At 43.6% G+C, this 21,249-nt stretch overlaps 1 protein-coding gene across 1 annotated transcript in view; it reads right to left on the bottom strand.

Moving 5' to 3' along the window:
• Nucleotides 1-21,217, bottom strand: part of TOGARAM1 (TOG array regulator of axonemal microtubules 1) — a gene marked incomplete at its 5' end in the record, with an annotated part of 73,614 nt that extends 52,397 nt beyond the window's left edge. The window contains 2 exons of the mRNA XM_034767902.1: nucleotides 292-448; nucleotides 19,769-21,217. Of these exons, the coding sequence (XP_034623793.1) occupies nucleotides 292-448; nucleotides 19,769-21,217 (1,606 nt within the window). The remainder of the gene's footprint in view (nucleotides 1-291; nucleotides 449-19,768) is intronic.
• Between the last annotated feature and the right edge of the window lie 32 nt (nucleotides 21,218-21,249).

The following is a 21,249-nucleotide window of genomic DNA, read 5'->3' as shown; positions in this document are numbered from 1 at the left end:
TGTAGACTAGTATTAAGAATCTCTGACTGTACTTCCGAGTTGGTGTAAATCAGCATTGTACCAATGATTTCAATAAAGCTATGCCAATTTACTGCAGCTGAGGAAATAACCCTGTTTTTATTTACTCAATACTGGAGCTTTCCGGTTTAAAAAAGCAAAAATCCCCAAATGATTCAACAGTCTCAGAATGCTGTAAATGAGCACAGATGTCTTATCAAGTTATCCTAAATGTACCTGATCACTAACAGATCTTCTGCTTATTTAAACACAATTATCTACAATGATACTTACCAGGACAAACAGCAGAATGCTCAGAGTTAAGATCTAGACTATTCTGAAATAAGTTCCTTGAAGCTTTTTTTCTGCTAAAAAATAAATCCTCACTGACTGGCATTCCTTGAGAAGATCTTAATTTTGGAGAATGAAGGAAATCATTGTATGGACAGAACTGTAAGAAAACGGAAAATGTAAAGAAACATTTATTCATATCAATAATGTGCTCAATTTTTTTTCTTTATAAACAGTGGAATCCATAATTAATTACTGTAACATTATATTTAGAAGCCACCCTCACATAATAAGTGTCTTCATTTAGGATCTGCACCATTGCCAAGCTAGTCATAGGGGATGTAATTTACTAGAAACTGTGGTGTCAGATGGAGGGGAACAGCACTGAAACCAGCCGCCACTGCTGCAGTCCACAAAGGCGGCAGGACAGGTCAGGAATGAGAATCTTGTCCTGGATCTCTCAATGTGCAACTGTGTAACAGTGTCTGCATGCAATTTATGACTCCTGCACCCACAGAAATGTATCTGGCCCATAATGTGTACATTCAAGAACTAGCTACGCTGAATGAAAAGGGCGAAAAGCCAGAAAGATTCTCGCCTCTGCTCTGACCCTTAAATGCCACTCTGGTAGTGAACAGACACACAGGAACAACACAGGGCTGGCATAAACCACTACCTTCACAAGCCCCAGTGAAAGCAGTATAATTGTGCATGCCGGGGAAGAGAAGGAAAGGGACGTCCCCACAACATACTGACACTTGAAAATTCTGGACTCTGACACAGCTCAGAGACAGCAGTTAGGAAGCTGTCCTTTATAACAGCAAGCTTTGGGCTGCTCTAATTTACATGATGGGCTGCACCAGCCTCCAGCCAATCCAGAATATCTGTGCGCACCTCTAAGAGGCACAGCACAGAATTGGACTCAAAGTCACAGCTGATTTCTGTTATTCTGAAACTTGCAAATGTCATTTTTCCAATTACCTTACATTTAAGATAAGCTTTCCTGAAGTGATCCAGATACGATGATTCATCAGTATACAAGCAGGGATGAAGCAAGAATAAAATCTTTTATGCAAATAAAGGTATTCAATTTGTTAGAATTTAAATTTTATTTTAAAATTACAAACAGAAAATCAGAGAGTAGGGATCCAGATGTAACTCCCCACTTTTATTTTTTATTTTTTTAATACTCATGTTTCAAATCCTGCTTTCCAAGAGCCATGGCTAAACAGAAGACATCTCAGATAATCGTTTACTGGAGGACTAGAAGGCTCAAGGGATTGATAAATGGGATATGGAGCCTTTTGGTGGCCTGAATGCAGCATACCCTGGTTGCAGTATTGCCAATCCAAAGTGTTATAAATCATAAGTCAGATTCCCCCTCGCCCGCCAAATCATGAACCCCTACAATCTAAAGTTGAGCCTCTAGGGATCATATTTTCAAAGTTTCTTCTGCAAGCATTAGGACTAGATCAGGGGTGGCCAACCTGTGGCTCCGGAGCCGCATGCAGCTCTTCAGAAGTTAATATGCGGCTTTTTGCATAGGCGCCGACTCCGAGGCTGGAGCTACAGATGCTAACTTTCCAATGTGCCTGGGGGGTGCTCACTGCTCAACGCCCTACTCTGTCCCAGTCCTGCCTCCACTCCACCCCTTCCCCCAAGGTCCCTGCCCCTCCCCCCGAGCCTGCCATGCCCTCGCTCCTCCCCCCTGCCCACCAGACCCTCCTGCACATGGCAAAACAGCTGATTGCAGCAGGAGGGAGGCATGGAGAGGGAGGGGGTGGCGCCGACTGGCAAGGCTGCCAGTGGGTGGGAGGCGCTGGAGTGGGGTAGCGGATCAGGGGCTGCTGACATATTACTGTGGCTCTTTGGCAATGTTCATTGGTAAATTCTGGCTCCTTCTCGGGCTCAGGTTGGCCACCCCTGGACTAGGGTTACCTTGAGGGCTGTTTTTGTAGTTCAAGAATATCTGCAACACGCTTTAAAAAACCACAACCCCACCCAAAAGAATACAAACAAAATGATGACACCTCTCTGAAATGGAAAAAATGTTTAAATTCTGAAGTTTATTAAGTTCTCTCTAGTAAGCGTCTTTTCATCAAAATGAAAAATCCCTTACAGACTGCATATGGTAAGTTTGCAGCAAATTCTAGTCTCTCTAAATTCCAAAAAGAGTCATTTAGCTATTTTGGTTTAAAGTGGAAAAAACAAAACACTTTTTTCAACTGCTTTATGGGGGAAGGTTGTTCATTTTTGTGATACTATTCCATGCACACATGCAAGCATAGCAGTTATTAAACTGAAATGGTTTCTATATTTGCTTTTGTCTTTATTAGCCAAAAAAACAACCCCCCAAATTTCATTTTAATTTTATCTTTTGCATTTTATGCACTGCTGCTACACAAACTATACTTAAAAGTTAATCCATAGATCAATTCCAAATCTCCATATTCAGGGGCTTAAAACCAGTCCACTGAAAAAACTTAGCAGCTTAAAACATGACTTAAGATCTTTGCCCAGGAATGAAAGCTTTATAAATAATTTATAAGAATTCGTTTCTCTTTTAACTTGAAGATAATCATCTAGTTTGAGATGTACATCACTGAGATGAGTCTGTACAAGTCTACATGCTTGAGTCTTCCACTGAGACTAGATCCACTTCTAATGAAAGTTTATGGGGAAAACCAACTTGCTAAAAGTCCTTTGGAGCCACCGATTCAAACAGAACTAAAAACAAAGTAAGAGACACCTCAATTTGCTACGTCAATTGAAAATAATGGCATGAAACCCTCAAGGATGTATAAATAATGACAACACATAGCATGATATAGTGCTCATCTTCAACATGTTTGTACTAGCATTATTTGACTAACGAGGAAACTAATACAGAAAGGCTACGTGATTTGCCCAAGGCTACCAAGAGTCAGAGACAAATCTGGGATTGGAACTCAAGAGCCCTAGTTTCCAGTCCCCTGCTCAGACTACTAGACCAGCCCCATCTCTGGATGAATTTGCTACTTTTGAAAATCGTTAAACAACTTTGGAACTTGAAGTTCAGACAGGAATCACAATAGTGTACAGCACAGGACAAACAATAAACCTAGAGCTGCCACAGTTGCCAGCTAAACAGAAGACATAGCTTGGAGAACAGAACTCAAAGCCTTCAGCTCCAATCACAAAGGCATCCACTAGTAGTGCCAACCACATAAGTAGAGCCCTGCATGGATAAAAATGTGCATCCGCATCTGATCTGCAGCTATCTGTATCCACAGATATAAAGTAGTTACACCTCTACCCCGATATAACGCGACCCGATATAACACGAATTCGGATATAACGCAGTAAAGCAGCGCTCCAGGGGGTGGGGCTGTGCACTCCGGTGTATCAAAGCAGGTTCGATATAACATGGTTTCACCTATAACATGGTAAGATTTTTTGGCTCCTGAGGACAGCGTTATATCAGGGTAGAGTTGTATCTGCAGAGCTCTAGATATAAAAGTTGGATCTGCATCCATCCACGATCCGCAAACATGGTCCATGGATGCAGATATCCACGGATATCTGCAGGTTTGCAGGGCCCTACACATAAGGATACTGGGTTCCATGCTCCATGAGGAAAATTAAGAGGGTTAGCAACCCCTTTCAACCACCAGACTGTGACAACTGGAGAACTAGCAGAGAAAAACATATCCTTACTCACACTGTCCAATCTGTATGCCTCAACTCTGACTAGAGGAACAAGTTTTATTGTCATACAGATAGTTCAGCCCTCTTTCCCGTTTAATCTGTGCCCTCTTTGTTGAGAAATGGCAACCAGGGTGGTGGTTTTAGTGCGCAGATGCTTTTTCTACTGAGAACAAGATACAAACTTATTTCATAAAACTAATTTCAGAGGACACTGAACAGCCATCAGATGATGTGTGTCATTACTGTCCTAACAGTGCCCACTCACCAAGTCCCCTAAGGAATTCCCAACTTAATAAGAAAATAGGAAAGGGAGGAGGGTTTCAACTGTATGTATGAACAATGAAGCTACATGAAAATTAAATATGACTCATGTGTACTTCTCTTCTGAACTGCTGCATGTTTAGGGCCCTGCCAAATACAGGGCTATGAAGAACACGTCACGGACCATGAAATCTGGTCTCCCTCTCCTCCCCCCCGTGAAATCTGATCTTTTGTGTGCTTTTACCCTATGCTATACAGATTTCACAGAGGGAGACGAGCATTTCTCAAATTGGGGGTTCTGACCCAAAAGGGAGTTGCGGGGGGGGGTGTCACAAGGTTATTTTAGGGGGTGACAGTATTATTACCCTTACTTCTGCGCTGCCTTCAGAGTTGGGTGGCCAGAGAGTGAAGGCTGTTGGCCAGATGCCCAGCTCTGAAGGCATTGCTCTGCCAGCAGCAGTGCAGAAGTAAGGGTGGCAAAACCATACCATGCCATCCTTACTTCTGCACTGCTGCCTTCAGAGATGGGCGGCCGGAGAGTGGCGGATGCTGACCGAGGGCCCAACTCTGCAGGCAGCAGCGCAGAAGCAAGCACAGCAATACCATACCACTTTACTTCTGCACTGCTCCTGGTAGTGGCTCTGCCTTCAGAGCTGGGCTCCTAGCCAGCAAGTCACCTCTTTCCAGCTTCCCAGCTCTGCAGGCAGAAGTAAGGGTAGCAGTACCGCAAACCCCCCCCCCCCCAACACACACACACACACACTAACTTTGTGATCACCCCACAACTCCTTTTTGGGTCAGAATCCCTACAATTATAACACCATGAAATTTCAGATTTAAATAGCTGAAATCATGAAATTTACAGTTTTTAAAATCCCATGACTGTGAAATTGACCAAAATGGACCGTGACTTTGGTAGGGCCCTAATAATGTTGCTGAACACGATTCAACAGTTACTGTCTTCCATCTTCAAGGCAGCTGCTTTTCAGAAGTAGGTGAAGTGATTCACATTCTGTGTTTTACAGAGCAAAAGCTATAGTCACTTTATATTATGCAAGGTTCAGTATGCATGTTCTCCCACACAACACAACAGAGTCTTTAAGCGCAGAGTTCAGGTGACAACTACCAAAAAATAATTTTTAGGAAATCCCATAATGTAGTGTTAACGTGTTTAACTGTGACTGTGCAGCTGGAAACAAGGAAAAGCAGATCAACCTGGTCAGTGGGATTTATGAATCAGTAGCAGTTACTCCAGAAACAGTGCTATGCACTGGGACGTTGCACTCTACATGATTTTATGAAAATATGCTAATGAGCAGGAATATAATGTAACTGGAATATGCTTCATGCAAAAGGTCTTTTGTAAGGTATCATTACAAAGCTTATAATCTACGGAGTGTGGTCATCCTATTTGTATGTATGTATCATTCTTGTATCTGAAACTAGAAATATGAAATATAACTGAGTGCCTATTGTAATTATGCAAAGTGTGGGCCATTAATGGTGGTTTGGAATCTTGATGGCTCCCATCAACCAGGACAACTGACTATGGATAGCTCTGTTTGCAGGAAAGCCTTCCTGTGAGTCAGGCTAGGAGGAATGAAGGCTTGGGGGTCTCACAAGACATGTGACCATGTCACCTGGTACTAAAATCCATCTTAAACCTGGTGCTTTTCCATTTAGAAGGCAGGGGGGACAACCCAGAGAGATAAAAGATTCCCGCCTTGTGCCAAAGCCATATAAGGGGGTGGAACAGAACAAAGGGGGCAGCAGTCATGAGAAATCCCCGAGCTACCACCTTAGCTGGAACCAGGGCAGTACCAGAGGAAAGAATTGTGCTCAGACTAGGAAGGGGTCCAGTCTGTGATAGAAGCTTACTGAAACATCTCTGAGGGTGAGTTTTTGTCTGTATTCAGTTTTCTTACTGTATTAGGCATAGACTTGCATGTTTTATTTTATTTTGCTTGGTAATTCACTTTGTTCTGTCTGTTATCACTTGGACCCACTTAAATCCTACTTTTTGTATTTAATAAAATCACTTTTTACTTATTAACTCTATCTGTGTTATAGAGGGTGAACAATTTTTGAGTTTACCCTGTATAAGCTTTATACAGGGTAAAACTGATTTATTTGGGGTTTGGACCCCATTGGGAGTTGGGCATCTGAATGTCAGAGATAGGAACACTTCTTAAGCTGCTTTCAGTTAAGCCTGCAGTTTGTGGGATGTGGTTCAGACCTGGGTCTGTGTTTGTAGCCGGCAAGCATGTCTGGCACAACCAGGCAGGGTACTGGAGTCCTGAGCTGGCAGGGAAAGCAGGGGCAGAAGTCGTCTTGGCACATCAGTTGGCAGCCCCAAGAGGGTTTCTGTGATCCAACCCGTCACATGCACATCACACTGGAGGTCTTAGTAAACTATATAAATCGAAGGCCTAATTTGGAGTTGCAGTGGGCAAGAAAAATGTGCCAGCTTTTGTTAGGGAAGAGTAAGGTACTGTGATGATCCAAGTTTCTCTGAACAGCCCTGCAGGGAATGTGAAGGCTGTGTGGTTGTTCTGTTCGGAAAGTCACCATTTCTACATGTCCTGATTACGCATGGTGACTGTGGTTAATTCAAGTCTACTTTGAGGAGGGATACGGAAAACAGAAGGTGAATGGGCAGGTGCAGCCTCAAGTCCTCCCTTGCCATATTTTGTTTTATACAGACAGTGGAATTTGACAGGAACGAGACGAAGAGATTAAGTAAGTAGCTGTACAATGCTTTATTAAATGACAGATTTGTAATACCCTTGCTGTGTTTGCAAGACTTAGTAACATTTGGTTATTTGTAGAAATGCAGTTAATTCAGAGGGATTTCACATGCATAATGACTATTTCTGACATTCCACAGGAGCCATATGATACTTGTTCTAAATGCTCCTTCTCATGCCCAAAAGCTTCCCCACCTTTGTTGAAAGGTGCACTATGCAAACATCTGACATGTAACTCCCCAAGACCAGGAGCACATTTTTGAGTTGCACTACTGGGGCTGCCTCTGGCTCGGAGGAAGCTCTATGCCTGCTTCAAGAGTCATTCCACCAAGACAACTGCATCATTAGGCCAGGACTTTTGCTTCCTGTCAGATGGGTAAAATTCATCGCTGGCTGTAACTCATCTGCAATCCTTGGTGGGTTCCCCCAGGCACTTTGGTTCTGTATTATGCAGGCGTGCCCATCCCTCCACCAGTACTTCAGGCCCCAAGGACATACTTGGTCTCAGATCCCATCCCCCATCACAGCTTTACTATCTTCCCCCAACTCTTTTTAATTATGAATGAGCAAAACACAGAGTTTTCAGACTGAAAGCAAGAGCACCCCACTGGATTTTTAGGAGATTACAACTCAAGAATTTCCAACTCATTCCATGCATGAAATTTGGTGGAAAAGTCTACATGGATCCAAAGGCATGTTACTAATGTTCAGCCTCTAAACAAGGGGTAGCATTTACTTAGTATTTGTATTATCTTAGCACCTAGGAGTCAAAGTCATGGACCAGGACTCCATTGTGCTAGGCACTGTACAAACAGAACAAAAAGATGATCCCTGCCCCACAGAGACAACAGATGAACACAAATACGGAATACAAAGAAACAATGAGACAATGTTGGCCAGTATATTAGAAGCTGATGGCTAGGCATCGATGAGATGTCTTCAGAGACAGGCCAAGATTTTAGTTTGGACAGAAGGAGACAGGTCTGGAGTAGAGAGGTAGATGTGTACATCAACCACCTATAGACTGTAGTTGAATTTGTGTTTGCTGATGGGTTTACCTAGAGAAAAATGTGCAGAGGGAGAAGACGACAGGATGGAGAACAGAGCCCCCACAGAAAGTTTGGGGGGAGGGGGAAGCGCAGATTAGGAAAATCCATTGAAGGAGCGATTAGAAAAGAGGAGAGGACAGGCACAGAAGCTAAGGGAGGTCAAGATTCCAAGAAGAGCATGGTTAACTGCACCAAAGACAACTGCCAGGTTGAGTGTGGGTCTGAACTTTGGCTCAGCAGAGGTCATTAGAGACTTTGGCAAGAGTGGTTTCGGTGAAATGCATGGGGCAGAAGCTTGATTGGAGAAGACAAAGTTGAGACAGAAATTGTAAACACTTCATTCATTGGTTTTAGAGATTAAATGAAGGGGCGGTAGCTGGAAAAGCAAGTTGGGTCATGGGTAGATAGGTATTTTTGTTTGTTTTTTAAATCGGCGAGGCTAAATCCTGCTTGTATTGTGCAGGAGGAGAGTCAGAAGAGCGAAAGAACAAGGAGAATAATAAGGGAGGAGATGAGAGTGGGCATGAGGGTGATCAGGAAATGCATTAGGATAGAATCAGTGTAGCAAGTGGAGGGGTTACAGATGGAAAAAAGACTTCTGTATTTGACAGGCGAAGAGGAAGAGGAGAAGAAGAGAGCTGTAGGAGGGCAAGGAAAGGCAAGCCTTTAAATCAAGACTAGACTGGTTTAAAATATAACTCTAAGCTAGCTTAAACAGAATATAAAGGCTTAAGTCAAGAATTACTGGGTAATGTTCTCTGGTCTGGTCTGGTCTCCTGCATAATACAGATGATCATAACGGTCCCTTCTGGCCTTAAAATCTATTTATAGGCCTTGGAATGCGAACTAGGTTGCAACCTTAACTATGGAGCTGCTGACAATGCTGTACAGCAGTTAAGATATTTTATATTCTTGGTGAAGAGGTTCAGTGAAACCGTGTCTCCTTGCTTCACACCTTTTTTGACTGGGATGCAAAGGGGAATGTCGAACAGAGTTATATCTGTCATCCAGTCAGAGTTTGCTTCCTTTAGTAGTCTGATGTAGTTTGTGTTAGTGCCCTGCTCTGCAAGAGCTTTCAGCACTGAATTGATCTCTACTCTGTCGAATGCTTTTTCTTAGTCAATGGCAATGCGTAAAGGGAATTTGTATTCCCTTGAATGCTCCAATAGCTGGTTTATAGTGAAGATATGGTCCGCTGTGCTGAAATTCCTTCAAAAACCTGCCTGCACTTCACAGCCTGCCTCAAAATGGTAATGAGGTGGATGAACTGGAAGGGTGGAATCAGAGCAGTTAAACCACCGTAGATTCGCAGACAATGTCGTGTTGATTGCCGAAAACACCAAACTACAGAAAATGCTGCGAGAACTCAACCCAAAAAGCAGCCAAGTTGGACTGAAAATGACCCGCTCTAAAATGAAATTTATGCCATCCGATGCCTTGCCAAAAGCCCAAATAATAGTCAAGGAGAACAAAGAAGTTGAGCAATATGTCTACTTGGGCCAAAAAATTAACATGCGCCGTGATCAGGAAGGTCAACTCTTGGTTGGCGTGCATTTAATTCTATCAAGGATGTCCTCCAAGGACAAATCAACAAGGAAACCTCTTCAACTCAACAGTACTGCCGGCAATGTTGTCCGGCAGAGAAACATGGTGCTGACAAAGATAGAGGAGCAACAACTGTCTGTCATGGAAACAGCGATGGAAAAAAGAATTATGGGCATTTCAATCTGCGACTGAGTCCCCAGTGAAGTGATCAGACAGCAGAGTGGAGTGCAGGATGTCGTTGTTGAAAGCAGGTACAGTAAAATGCGATGGGCTGGGTATACAGCGAGGCTCACTGACAATCAATGTCACCGAGTAGTCCCTAGGGGAACTGAAACGACCACTCAGCTGACCTCCGAGATGGGAAGATTTTACTGTGAAAAAGGCATGGTTACACATGGAGAAGGAAGGCCAGGATAAGAGAAGAATCGAAGACGTGTTGTGCTCGGAGCAATCTATATGAGTGCTGAAGGACCGATCAATCAAGGTGATATTCTTGGTGTAAAATATTGATGGCCTCCACCTAAATCAGTGTTTCCCAAACTGGGGTTCGTGAACCCCTGGGGGATCATGAAATGTTACGGGAGTTCTAGGGGAAAAATTCCCTAATGGCAGACAGAGCTGTCCCTTGGGACCCCGGACAGCATGGGACACTGAGGAGACTTAACCTTCAAGACTCCTCATAAGAAATGGAAAGGGAGGTGGATATTTTTTGCTGTTTTTAAAATTAAATAGGCAGCTAGTATTGTTTTTAAAATGATTATGAAGAACAAGTTTAAGCTTTGTTGTAATGTGCATTGTTTACCTGGACTGCTCAAGACCTGAATGCTTAAGACCTGAATGCTTGTGTAGGAAGAACTCTGAGTTGGCTTCTTAAATACCTTCATGCTGTTTCACATCTGATACTCCTTGATGAAACATAGGAGCCTTGTCTCATAACAGGCTTATTCAAAGTAATACAAGCTACGAAAGTGAGATCTTGGAAGAGTGTTGCCATTTTCATAATGCAATAAAAATACTGTAATGATAAATAATAATTAATACATAGTGTGTAAACAAACATGTCACAAAAACAAATTTTATATTTCCAATATCTCTGCTTTTATAATTTATACTCCGGTAAAAGAAAATCCCTGAAAATATTCATTTTTAAGAAGGGTTCACGAGACTTGACATGGTCTTGGATATCTTCTAGAAATTGGCAACATCCTTGGTGTTAATTTTTAGAATAACCATTTGCAGCTTTAAAACCAAAATATTTTGACTTAGTTTCTCCTTTTTAACTTGATTGTTCTACACTGTGTGGCTCGGCATATTTGAAATAACTGATTAGAAGAGGTATTTGTTCTTGAAAACATGATCAGTACTGTACCAAAGAGAAGAAGTCATAGTAATAGGATATTAAGTTTATCTAGAGTCAAAAAATGTGCTTGGCACTTTGCAAAAATCAAAACTAAGTTGACAAAAGCGCAGATGGCTCCTCTATACAGTAATGTAACACAAAGACAAAGCAGTTGCTTTTTTATCTTAAGGGCAGTAGGGTAAGTTTCCCGTCCAGACCCTGCTCCTAACACCGCATGTGCTGCTGCACTCAGCCTGGTATAGGGCTTGGATAAAAGGTGCTGTTAGAGTGTTAGCTAACATATTCTAACTACTGTAGTATGTTTGTAGAGTAATGTAAACAAGGCAATAACCTCCCCGGTATGCTTTAACTCAACCAGCTTTGAACGTGTTTGACCTGTGCTGCACACAAATTTGTATTCATGTAATTAGAGGTGTAATTTTATACTGATTTATTTTAAATGTTGCAACTCATGTTACCCTTCTTGGCAGTTTGAACCTGACTTACAAGAATTTAGCTTGAATCTGTAAATGTACAAGTACAAGTTGAACCGAACAAAAGTTTTAAAAAAAGAAGAACAGGAGTACTTGTGGCACCTTAGAGACTAACATCTATGCATCCGAAGAAGTGGGCTGTAGTCCACGAAAGCTTATGCTCTAATAAATTTGTTAGTCTCTAAGATGCCACAAGTACTCCTGTTCTTCTTTTTGCGGATACAGACTAACACGGCTGCTACTCTGAAAAAAGTTTTAAAGTGATAGCAGTCCACAAAGAAAAGCTGCACTGGTTTAAGTAAAATGATTTGTCAAACTGTGGCAACTTGTGCGGAGGCAAGCGCTTTAACACAGGCTACATAACACTTTTCAAACATGCCCTGGTCTACACCTAAAACTGAATGACCTAGCTACATCACTCAGGGCTGAGAGAAATTTCACACCCTCCGGGATGTAGTTAAGACAACCTAAGCCTAATGTAGACATTGACACATCTATGGAAGAATTCTTCTGTTGACCTAGCTGCCAACATTTGTAGATGTGCAGATTTACTTCAGCAACAGAACAAACCCTTGTCGCTGCAGTGTCTATGCTATAGCGGTACGGCTGCAGCCCTACAGCTGTGGCGATGTAGCATTTGTAGTGCAGACATACCCTTAGAACACATTAGTTTACACATTCCAGAATCACATCTTTTATCCTAACCTATACAAGTCTTGGGGGTCAGTAATCACCAAAAACTATGTAGTGTCTTCCTAAAAACACCACCACCAGAGAGCTGTAAATATTAAACATTAAACTGATTTCGTAAGTTTTCAGCTACTAAATGGCTCCAACAGTTAATTTTTAAACGAACTCAGCTCAAAGGAATGTCCCTAAATTAATAGTTAAACGTTATATTTACACAAGAGGTCAGATACGCTAAATATTTTTCTGTGATTTTTGTAGTTTGCAGTTTTATTTTTTATAAAATCAAAACCTAAGAATTAAGATTTATCCAAGCCTTTTCTCTTTTTGGTTTTCCAAGTCCTGAGAGAGTCACATCATAAAGAAGTAGGGCTGATCAGCTCTTTCAGTTAGCAGATGATGTCCCCAAGTACAGGAAACAAATGGTCAATTTAGCACTGGCATGAGCACATGCATCTTCACTGAAAAGCATGGAGTTTACTTACATCAAAACTGAATTTTCCCCAAAGGACATGAACGTTTATTTTTTCCATGCATTTAGGACCTCATTGTGTCAGGCACCAGAAAGCAAGTAATAAAGAGTCCCTGCCCCAGAGAATTTATAATCTAGTTTCAGACAAGATGCAACTCAGACAAGAAAAGGGGGATGAAACAAACAAATGGGTTGGGATATGAGGATAAACTAACAATAAAATTAACAGTTTAGAGCAGCAGAATTCTTAGTTTATCTAATCAGCCTAATATTTCATTGCTTAAAAGCAGCCTACCAACTGACAGTGTATCAAAAGGTAAAGTCCATCTACATTAGGAAACACTTTTTTATGGCAGTGGTTGTGAAGAGGTTAAGACTCATCAGGTTAGAGTGAAATTAAGCATGGCTGTACTGATCCTCTCCTAAAAGTACCCAATACATAGCCTAATAGGCAAGAGGCACTCATGGCTCTCTCAGTGAGTGGTCTTCCTAGTTCAGGGGTTCTCAAACTGGATGTCAGGACCCCTCAGGGGGTCGTGAGGTTATTACTTGGGGGGGGGTCACGAGCTGTCAGCCTCCACCCCAAACCCCGCTTTGCATCCAGCATTTATAATGGTGTTAAATATATTAAAAAGTATTTTTAATTTATGAAGGGGGGGGGGGGTCGCACTCAGAGGCTTGCTATGTGAAAGGGGTCACCAGTACAAAAGTTTGAGAACTACTGTCCTAGTTCTCTCTCCTCTAAAGACCTGCCCTCCTCTCTCTCTAGACTTCTCCCTCAAGGGGTTGTTATTTTCTTGCACTGGAAGTGCAAGGAAGAGTGGTGGGGAGTACACAGCTACCCTTCGCAATGAACAAGATTAAAAAAAATAAAATTCTACATGCTTTACCTATTCCACAGGAAAACTGATACAGCCCACACTTTGTCTTTAGGAGTATTCAGGTACAAAGAGTTTATAGAAGTTTAAAGAGGAACGGCACACTTCTAATGCGTGAGACATTGATACCTTTGGTCACCAAGTGAAGAAATGGTTAGATGGGAAGGGGTGTGATTAATGACTATAAGCACGAGCCAGGCCTGAGTTAGTCTAATAGAGGAAAGTAAGATGGCTACTCCCAGAATCAGGATCTACTCACATTTTGCTTTAGGTCTGTCCTGAGGAAGTCTATCTAGTTTTTGTCAATAGGCGAGTTGGGAGTTTGTTTTAATAATTAAAACATACTAAGTACGAGGCATGTAAATAACGTTTAAAAACAGTAACCGTGTAACTGATTAAAATTCTATTGGTTACAGGGTTAAACGTTTACCCAGGGAACTAGGCACGCAGGAGGTGCTGCAGCACCCCCGTGGTTTATGCGGGGCTCCGCTGCTGTCCCCACACCCAGGGATCCTGGCTGCCAGCCCTGTGTCCAGGTCTCTGCTGATACCCAGCATCCTGGCACCCCAGCTGCTGGCCCCTCACCCAGGGCTCTGCTACCCGGCATCCCAGCGTGCCTGGGGTCCCAGCAGCCAGGACGGACCATGGGTGCAACGGGATGCCAGGCAGCAGTATGGTGGCAACCGGGACCTCGGGCGCGGGGCCAGTAACCAGGACGGACTCTGACAGCCCAGAGGGACCCCGGGCACAAAGGGTGGAGTTTAACCGTTAACAGAAACCAATAAGCATCAAGCTTATTGGTTAACCGTTTAATACAGTACTTAGTAGAGATGTGAGAGTTTAATGATGGGCACTTTCTGCAATTCCAAAATCTCACAAATATCAACATGCTCCCCTTAACCCTTTCAACTGGCGGTGGAAATGGTTTGCCTTTTAGTGTAAACTGAGCCAAACCCTTTTCAAAACCATTACAAGACACACTTAAGACATCATGCTCTAGCAGTTTCTGTAATTTGTGTGGATAACAATTTCACACATTTTATACTAGTGGTTGAACTGTACCCAGCACTTCACTCCGAACGTGGCTAAATGAAGCAGATCTGGCTGGCATGTTGTGATTACGTGTATCTAGGTCAGAAATGGACTCTTCAGATTCACCAGAATTTGGATGCTGACTCTTATTCTGGCAAGTACTTAGCAGTGTACGGGTATAATGTTAGGTGGGGAAGAGTTACATTTTAATGTAAAGTGAGTCATGGTTGAGGAATTTTCTGGTTCTTCAGCCACCCTTCAAGTAAGAGTGGACAAGGGGCACATAGGATTACCAGAGGCAGAGTGTGACTGACAAAATCTTCAAATTCAAACACCTCAAAGTCATCACTCTGCCTTAGAGACAACTAAAACATAAGAATAGACAGACTATAAAATGGACATGAGCCAGACAGTTCTAAGTCATGTGGAGGGGAAAGACAGGAAAAGAAAACATTTCCAGAGGGGACTGAGTGTCTCTGGGAAAGGTTTAGGAGATGCAGACCGTTCCATTTTTTTAAAATCTAGTTCAGATACAGTCCTACAGGCTGCATCTTCACTCTGGAAGATAATCCTATCATACTAACCACTGAATTCTGAACAGCAGTAGTGAAAGCAAGTAGAGTCTTTTTAGTTTCACTGAATGGCGCCTCGGCAAAGCCTTGAGCAGCAAAAGTAATGGAGCTGTCAGCAAGCTCGTGAAAGAGATATTACATTGGTCTATATCATGTTCAGAATGATGATTTTGCAACCCAAAGGCTAGAAACTTGGATGCCTAAAATCACACCATGGATCTAGCCCCAACTGCCACTTAGCAACTAAGTCCAATATTCAGATCCTCAAAACTCCCACTCAACTGCCACCTAACCCTGGTAGATGCCTGAAGTCCCCAGGCACCCATGTTTCCTTTATCAGAGAGGTAGCCATGTTTGTTGCTTTTTACAGATCCAGACTAAGAGTCCTGTGGCACGGTAAAAACTAACATGTATTGGAGCATAAGCTTTTGTGGGTGAATACCCACTTCGTCAGATGCGTCCGACGAAGTGGGTATTCATCCACAAAAGCTTATGCTCCAATACATGTGTTAGTCTATATGGTGCCACAGGACTCTTTGTTGATGTTTACTTTAGTCATCTAAAAATCTGCCACTGGCCATGCGCAAAGCCACCTCAGTCCTGATGCCCACATGCCTCGCTCACGCCTAAGCCCCAACAGGATCCTCCAACTAGGCATTCTCCTGCCTATTTCACCTACAGGGCCCAATGCAGAAGGTGTTCTCAGAAATTACCTTACAGATCAGGCCCTAAACCTAAACAAAGTAACAGCACTGGAGGATGAGGAAAAGGTGGCCCCCTTATAACCTTTAGCCCAGCATTGAGAGCACTCATCCAGGATACAGAAGTCCTGGATTCAAATAGCCCTTTTGCCCAACTTGGAGCAGGGATGTGAACCCACCTGTCTGGAGAGTGCACTAACAACCGGGCTATGAGATATGCTGGGGTGGGTCCTTCAATCTCTCCTGTTGAAGCCATTCCACTTCACGTAAATACTCATTGGAACAGAGAAATGAAGGTGGATCTCCCACAGGCCAGGTGAGGGTCCTGACCACTCAGCTAGTGACTGAGTCAACTTCACTCTATCTCTGGACCAGTGAACATATATACAAAGTGAAATGGCTCCAGCAGGAGAGACAGACATCCCCATATCAGAATATTCCATAGGTAGGCTTGGCAGAATTTTTTTTTTTAATAATTTCAACGAATATTGATATTTATTTATATTTTCTATTTGTATCATTGAAATTTTCAATTGGGCAAAATCATGGGGCTTAAGCATTTTTCATGTTTATCAATTTACATTTTCACTGTTGTGGGAAATTATAAGGGTCAGACAATTATTTAATGACAGCAGACATTGAGATTAAAAAAAGTTCTAGCTTTATAACCATTAAAACAAACGGTCAACATCACAGCTCCAAATATACAGAGTAAATATAATTAAATCAAACTAAAGTTCTCACACAGCATTTTTCTAATTTTGCCTATCTGTAAACTTCAGTTATTACTGATAGAAATATTTTTAATGAGTTTGTGGGTGTACAGTGAAATTGACATTTACAACAAACAATAAAAATCTAATCCTTCCAAGGCTATCCATAGGCTAGTGGTGAGGACACTGTTCAGAGATGCAGGTTCAAATCCCTGTCCACATCAAACAGGGGGTGAGGGGAATTTGAATCTGAGTCTCCCACATCTTGGGTGAATGCTCTAACCATTGTGCTAATGGGAAGAAGGAGGCACCACCTCTGTCGTTTTTTTCCTCCCTAGCAAGAAAGGTTTTAGACACAACTCCAGGAGATGCGAATCCCAGATGGAGGTAGGCCCCCCAAGTCCCTTTCAGAGACCAAGCTTAGGCCACATCTCACCCAGGTATTTCCTATTAGCTACTTTAGACAGCTCAGCCCCTGCTCAGCTTGCTGCTTTTGTTGATCCCATTCTTAGGCACCTAACGCACCCCATGCATTATACAGAGAAGGTGGGAAGCTAACTCAGGGCTGAGGAGTCCATTGGCAGAAGGGTGCCTAAAATTAGGCACTGCAACACTGAGCCTAAACCCCTTTGTCAATCCAGCCCCTTGCATTTTAAATACAATTTTATGTTTTGAAGAAATTGTTGGTGCAGCTGTAGGTTCCTCATCTGCCACACACTTTTTCAAGTTCTAGTCTACAAATATTTTAGGTGTGCCAACACCAAGAGGAAAACAGTGCATTTAGCATGGTAGATGACGACATTACTAAGGGTAGGTCTACACTTACCTCTGGGTCCGGCGGTAAGCAATAGATCTTCTGGGATCAATTTATTGCGTCTTGTCTAGACGCGATAAATCGATCCTGGAAGTGCTTGTCGACGCCGGTACTCCAGCTCGGCGAGAGGAGTACACGGCATCGACGGGGGAGCCTGCCTGCCGCGTCTGGACCCGCGGTAAGTTCGAACTAAGGTACGCAAATTCAGCTACGTTATTAACGTAGCTGAATTTGCGTACCTTAGTTCGAATTGGGGGGGTTAGTGTGGACCAGGCCTAAGAATGGTGGGATAAATATAAGAGGAAAGTTTGTGCTAAAAAATTTAAGATTTCCTGCGCAAGTTCTGTGTAGAATAAGAAATTGTAGTGAACAATTCAATACCATCTGAGGCGGTTTCTCCAGGTCAAAGCAAGCACACCGATGGGGTGGTGTGGGGAAATTTTACACCATTCCCGCCATACTTTACTAATTCTGTGGTTAAATAGAGCCTTTAGTCTCAACTGTTATCAATATGGCCACTTTTGCCCATTGTTTTTGAGAGTGAATTTCCCCTTTGAGGGCTCCCCCTAATCTACAGGCATCAGATATGTCCACTTTTGTAAGCACATTCACTTTAAAAAAATTGGAACCATTTCACAGCAACTAGTTGTGATGTCATGGAGAGGATTGTCTCTTCAAGCAGTGAAGAAGAGGTAATTTCTGAAGTTCTACATTCATGAAAAGTTTCCTAATTTAAAAAAAGGTGAAAGATTTGTGACACTAATGCATACCACAGTATACAACTTGATTCAGTTTACAATTAGTACACTGTCAATTAGCAATTACCTACACAATTAGCATTAATATAATTGTTAGTCTCAGAAATGAGGACAAGAACTGACTGAAATCTCTTCTAACCCAGAGAGATGATCTCTGCAGGCCAGCATTAAAACCCTTACCTAGACTATCTGTTTTATGGATAAACATATGACATCAGTGCCCAGGACTGCCAATCTGAAAGTTTCATCACTTCAGATATTAGCACAGATATATACACACTGATTAAGGAATGTGCTTGTGCAGAATGAATCTCCCCCCTTTTCAATTTCTCAGTGGTTCTATATCCATTACGTGGGGCAAATTAGTTAGGGGGAAAAGCTCAAGGTAGTGAAATATATGACCAAAATATGGAGTTTAGAATAGTTACATAACTGAAAATTAACTTTTAAATGGCAAACATTCAGTGGGGGGAATTGTTTCAGTACGACTGATTTTCTAACCAACATTCATTATGAGTTAGCTTTCTAGATAGTAACCCATGCTAAAATTAAACAACCAGTTTAATTTAAGAAGTTTTAGCAGAAAGGCAGACTTTTCATGAACATCCAACAAATCATGAGAATGAAAGGCTGTTCAGTGCAGAACTAAAGGGGACTTCAGATAACCTTGGATAAGTCACTAATTTATGGATGTTATGCTCAAATTCAGGGTTTGTCTGATTTAGACTAGGATTAGCGGGAGTGTATTAGCTATGCCTGACCTAAAACCTTTCCTACTCAATGAAGGCTCTCATAAGGTCAAATGCAACTCAGGTAACTATTGACATGACCTATGCATTTAAATAGTCTGTGGTTGAGCCTACTGACAAAAGCATTGGATATAAATGCACCCCAGAGCTCTGTATAAAGAACCAGAAGCGAAGTAGTTTATTTTGCACTGTAGGATCACAGTCATGTTCCCTTTTCAGTTTATATGTGAAGAGCTTTTGCACTTAGAAGGAAACCGACCAGTTTTCTCTTGAGGAAAAAAAAAACAAGTGGATTTTAATGACAGGAAATCTGGTTTTTACTATTCCTAACTCTACCACGGACTGAACTTGACTTTGGCAACTCACTTGGCTTCTGCATGTCAGCTTCCTTATCTGTGACACAGAAGCAATATCACCTACATCAAAAGGATCTTGGGACTTCGTTCATTGAAGTCCAGCCACGAGGAAGTCTGTTCAAAAACAGACTTCAATGAGAAACTGCATAACTGGAATTAATTTGCAAACTGGACACCATTAAATTAGGCTTGAATAAAAACTGGGAGTGGATGGGCCATTACACACAGTAAAAACTATTTCCCCATGCTAATTTTTCCCCCTACTGTTACTCAAATCTTCTTGTCAACTGTTTGATATGAGCCATCCTGATTATCACTACAAAAGTTTTTTTTCCTCCTGCTGATAATAGTCCACCTTAATTGATTAGCCTCATTTGAGCTGGTATGGCAACACCCATTTTTTCATGTTCTCTGTATATAAACATGTATAAACTTCCTACTTTATTTTCCACTGTACGCATCCGATGAAGTGGGTTTTAGACCATGAAAGCTTATGCCTAAATAAATTTGTTAGTCTCTAAGGCGCCACGAGTACTCCTTGTTCATTAAATGTTTACAAAGATCTCTGAGATCCTTATATGGAAGGGCCTTTAGAAAAAAAGCGTTAAGTGAATTAGTGTACATACCTGCTCTATGCCCTTTGTAAAAGGTGTCTGGTTTCCTGAACAGCCTCCTGTGCCTCCAGCTCGCTCATTTTCCCAAGGCAGTTTGTTTTTTCCTTTACCTGCACTTAAAACCCTTCTGGGACATATCCCTTGATCAGTATAGGGGCTGTGAGAGCCATAGTTTTGTGTAGCATCCCTTGTGTGATCCCCACAGTAACTGTGTGCACTCTGAGTCCTGTTGCCTGCCAGCAACCAATCTGTGTCTGCTCCATGGGGCAGATGGACCCCCCTGCCATGGGCAGAGGATGGCATGGGCACAGCATACTCCACAAACCCCTGGTCTGTTAGCTTAGGCAAGGTTTTCCTGGCCAGCCTGGCCTGTACAGCGTGCATCACTCCATCCCCGTTGTCCTGCAATTCCACAGCATCCACAGCCTTAAAGAGAAGACTGGTTTTGCCTGAGCCCATGGAAGAGGCCAACACCGCAAAGGCCTCCAGGGCAGCATGGCGGACCCGCCGCTTACTGTCCACCAGGGCTGGTGCCAACCCAAACGCCAGCTTGGGCAAGTCAAAGTCCTCACTAGGGTATGTGAGCAGGGACCCAATGCAGATGTTCACCACCTCTTCCCTGACCTTGGAGTTCTTGTGCTGAAGATGCTCTGGCTGCAGTAGCAGGCACAATACCTGCTGGGGACCCACCGCCTTCATCAAGCGCCAGAAGAGCTGATTATACTCCTGCCGGATGGCCAGCTTGTTGTCACCCAGCACCTTGGCAGCGGCCGACACTAAGGGTCCCAGGTAGGCCTGAACCCGCTCGCCCAGGCGCAAGGCCAGCAGGTGCAGCACCTCCAAGGTGCCATGCACCACCTTGAAATTGGAGTCGTCCAGAAGGGTGTAGAGGAAGCTGATGAGCCCCAGCAGGCTGGTGGCGGGCGTGGAGGCCAGGCAGGCCGGGGAGGCATCTGTCAGCACCTGCTTGAGCTCCTCCACGGCCTGGGTGCGGTTCTTGTAATCCTCCTGGTCCAGCAGGCGGCCGTGCAGCTCCTGAGGGATCAGCCCGAACTTGAGGTTGGTGCTCAGGGGATCCTGCTCCGTGGGCCGGGGCCCCGAGGTGTCCCCGCCGCCGCACAGGTCCTCGCCGAGCCGGGCCTCCAGCAGGCGAGTATAGTGGCCGCGCAGGGCGGAGGGCAGGCGGCCCAGGTAGCCATGGAAGCGCTCGGGCCCCAGGGTCTCGCCCAGCTGCCGGAGGCTGCTGAAGGCGGCGGCCGCCTCCTCCCCCGGGCCGCCCCCGGGCCGGGCGGGCGCGCCCAGCTTCCTGGCCAGGCTGAGGAGGAGGTCGCCCAGGTCCAGGCCGCGGGGCAGCGGCGGCCCGAGCAGCGCGGGCAGCAGCAGCGCGGTGGCGGTGCGCAGCGCGGGCTCGGCGCCCTCCAGCCCGTGCTCCACCAGCGCCCGCAGCACCTGGGCGCCGGGCCCCGGGCGGGCGAGGCGGCGGCGCAGGTCCC

This window comes from Trachemys scripta, chromosome 4 (assembly GCF_013100865.1).
Source record: "Trachemys scripta elegans isolate TJP31775 chromosome 4, CAS_Tse_1.0, whole genome shotgun sequence".
Lineage (NCBI taxonomy): Eukaryota > Metazoa > Chordata > Testudines > Emydidae > Trachemys > Trachemys scripta.
The sequence above is the reverse complement of the archived record's forward strand: the minus strand, read 5'-3'. Positions and strand labels throughout refer to the sequence as shown.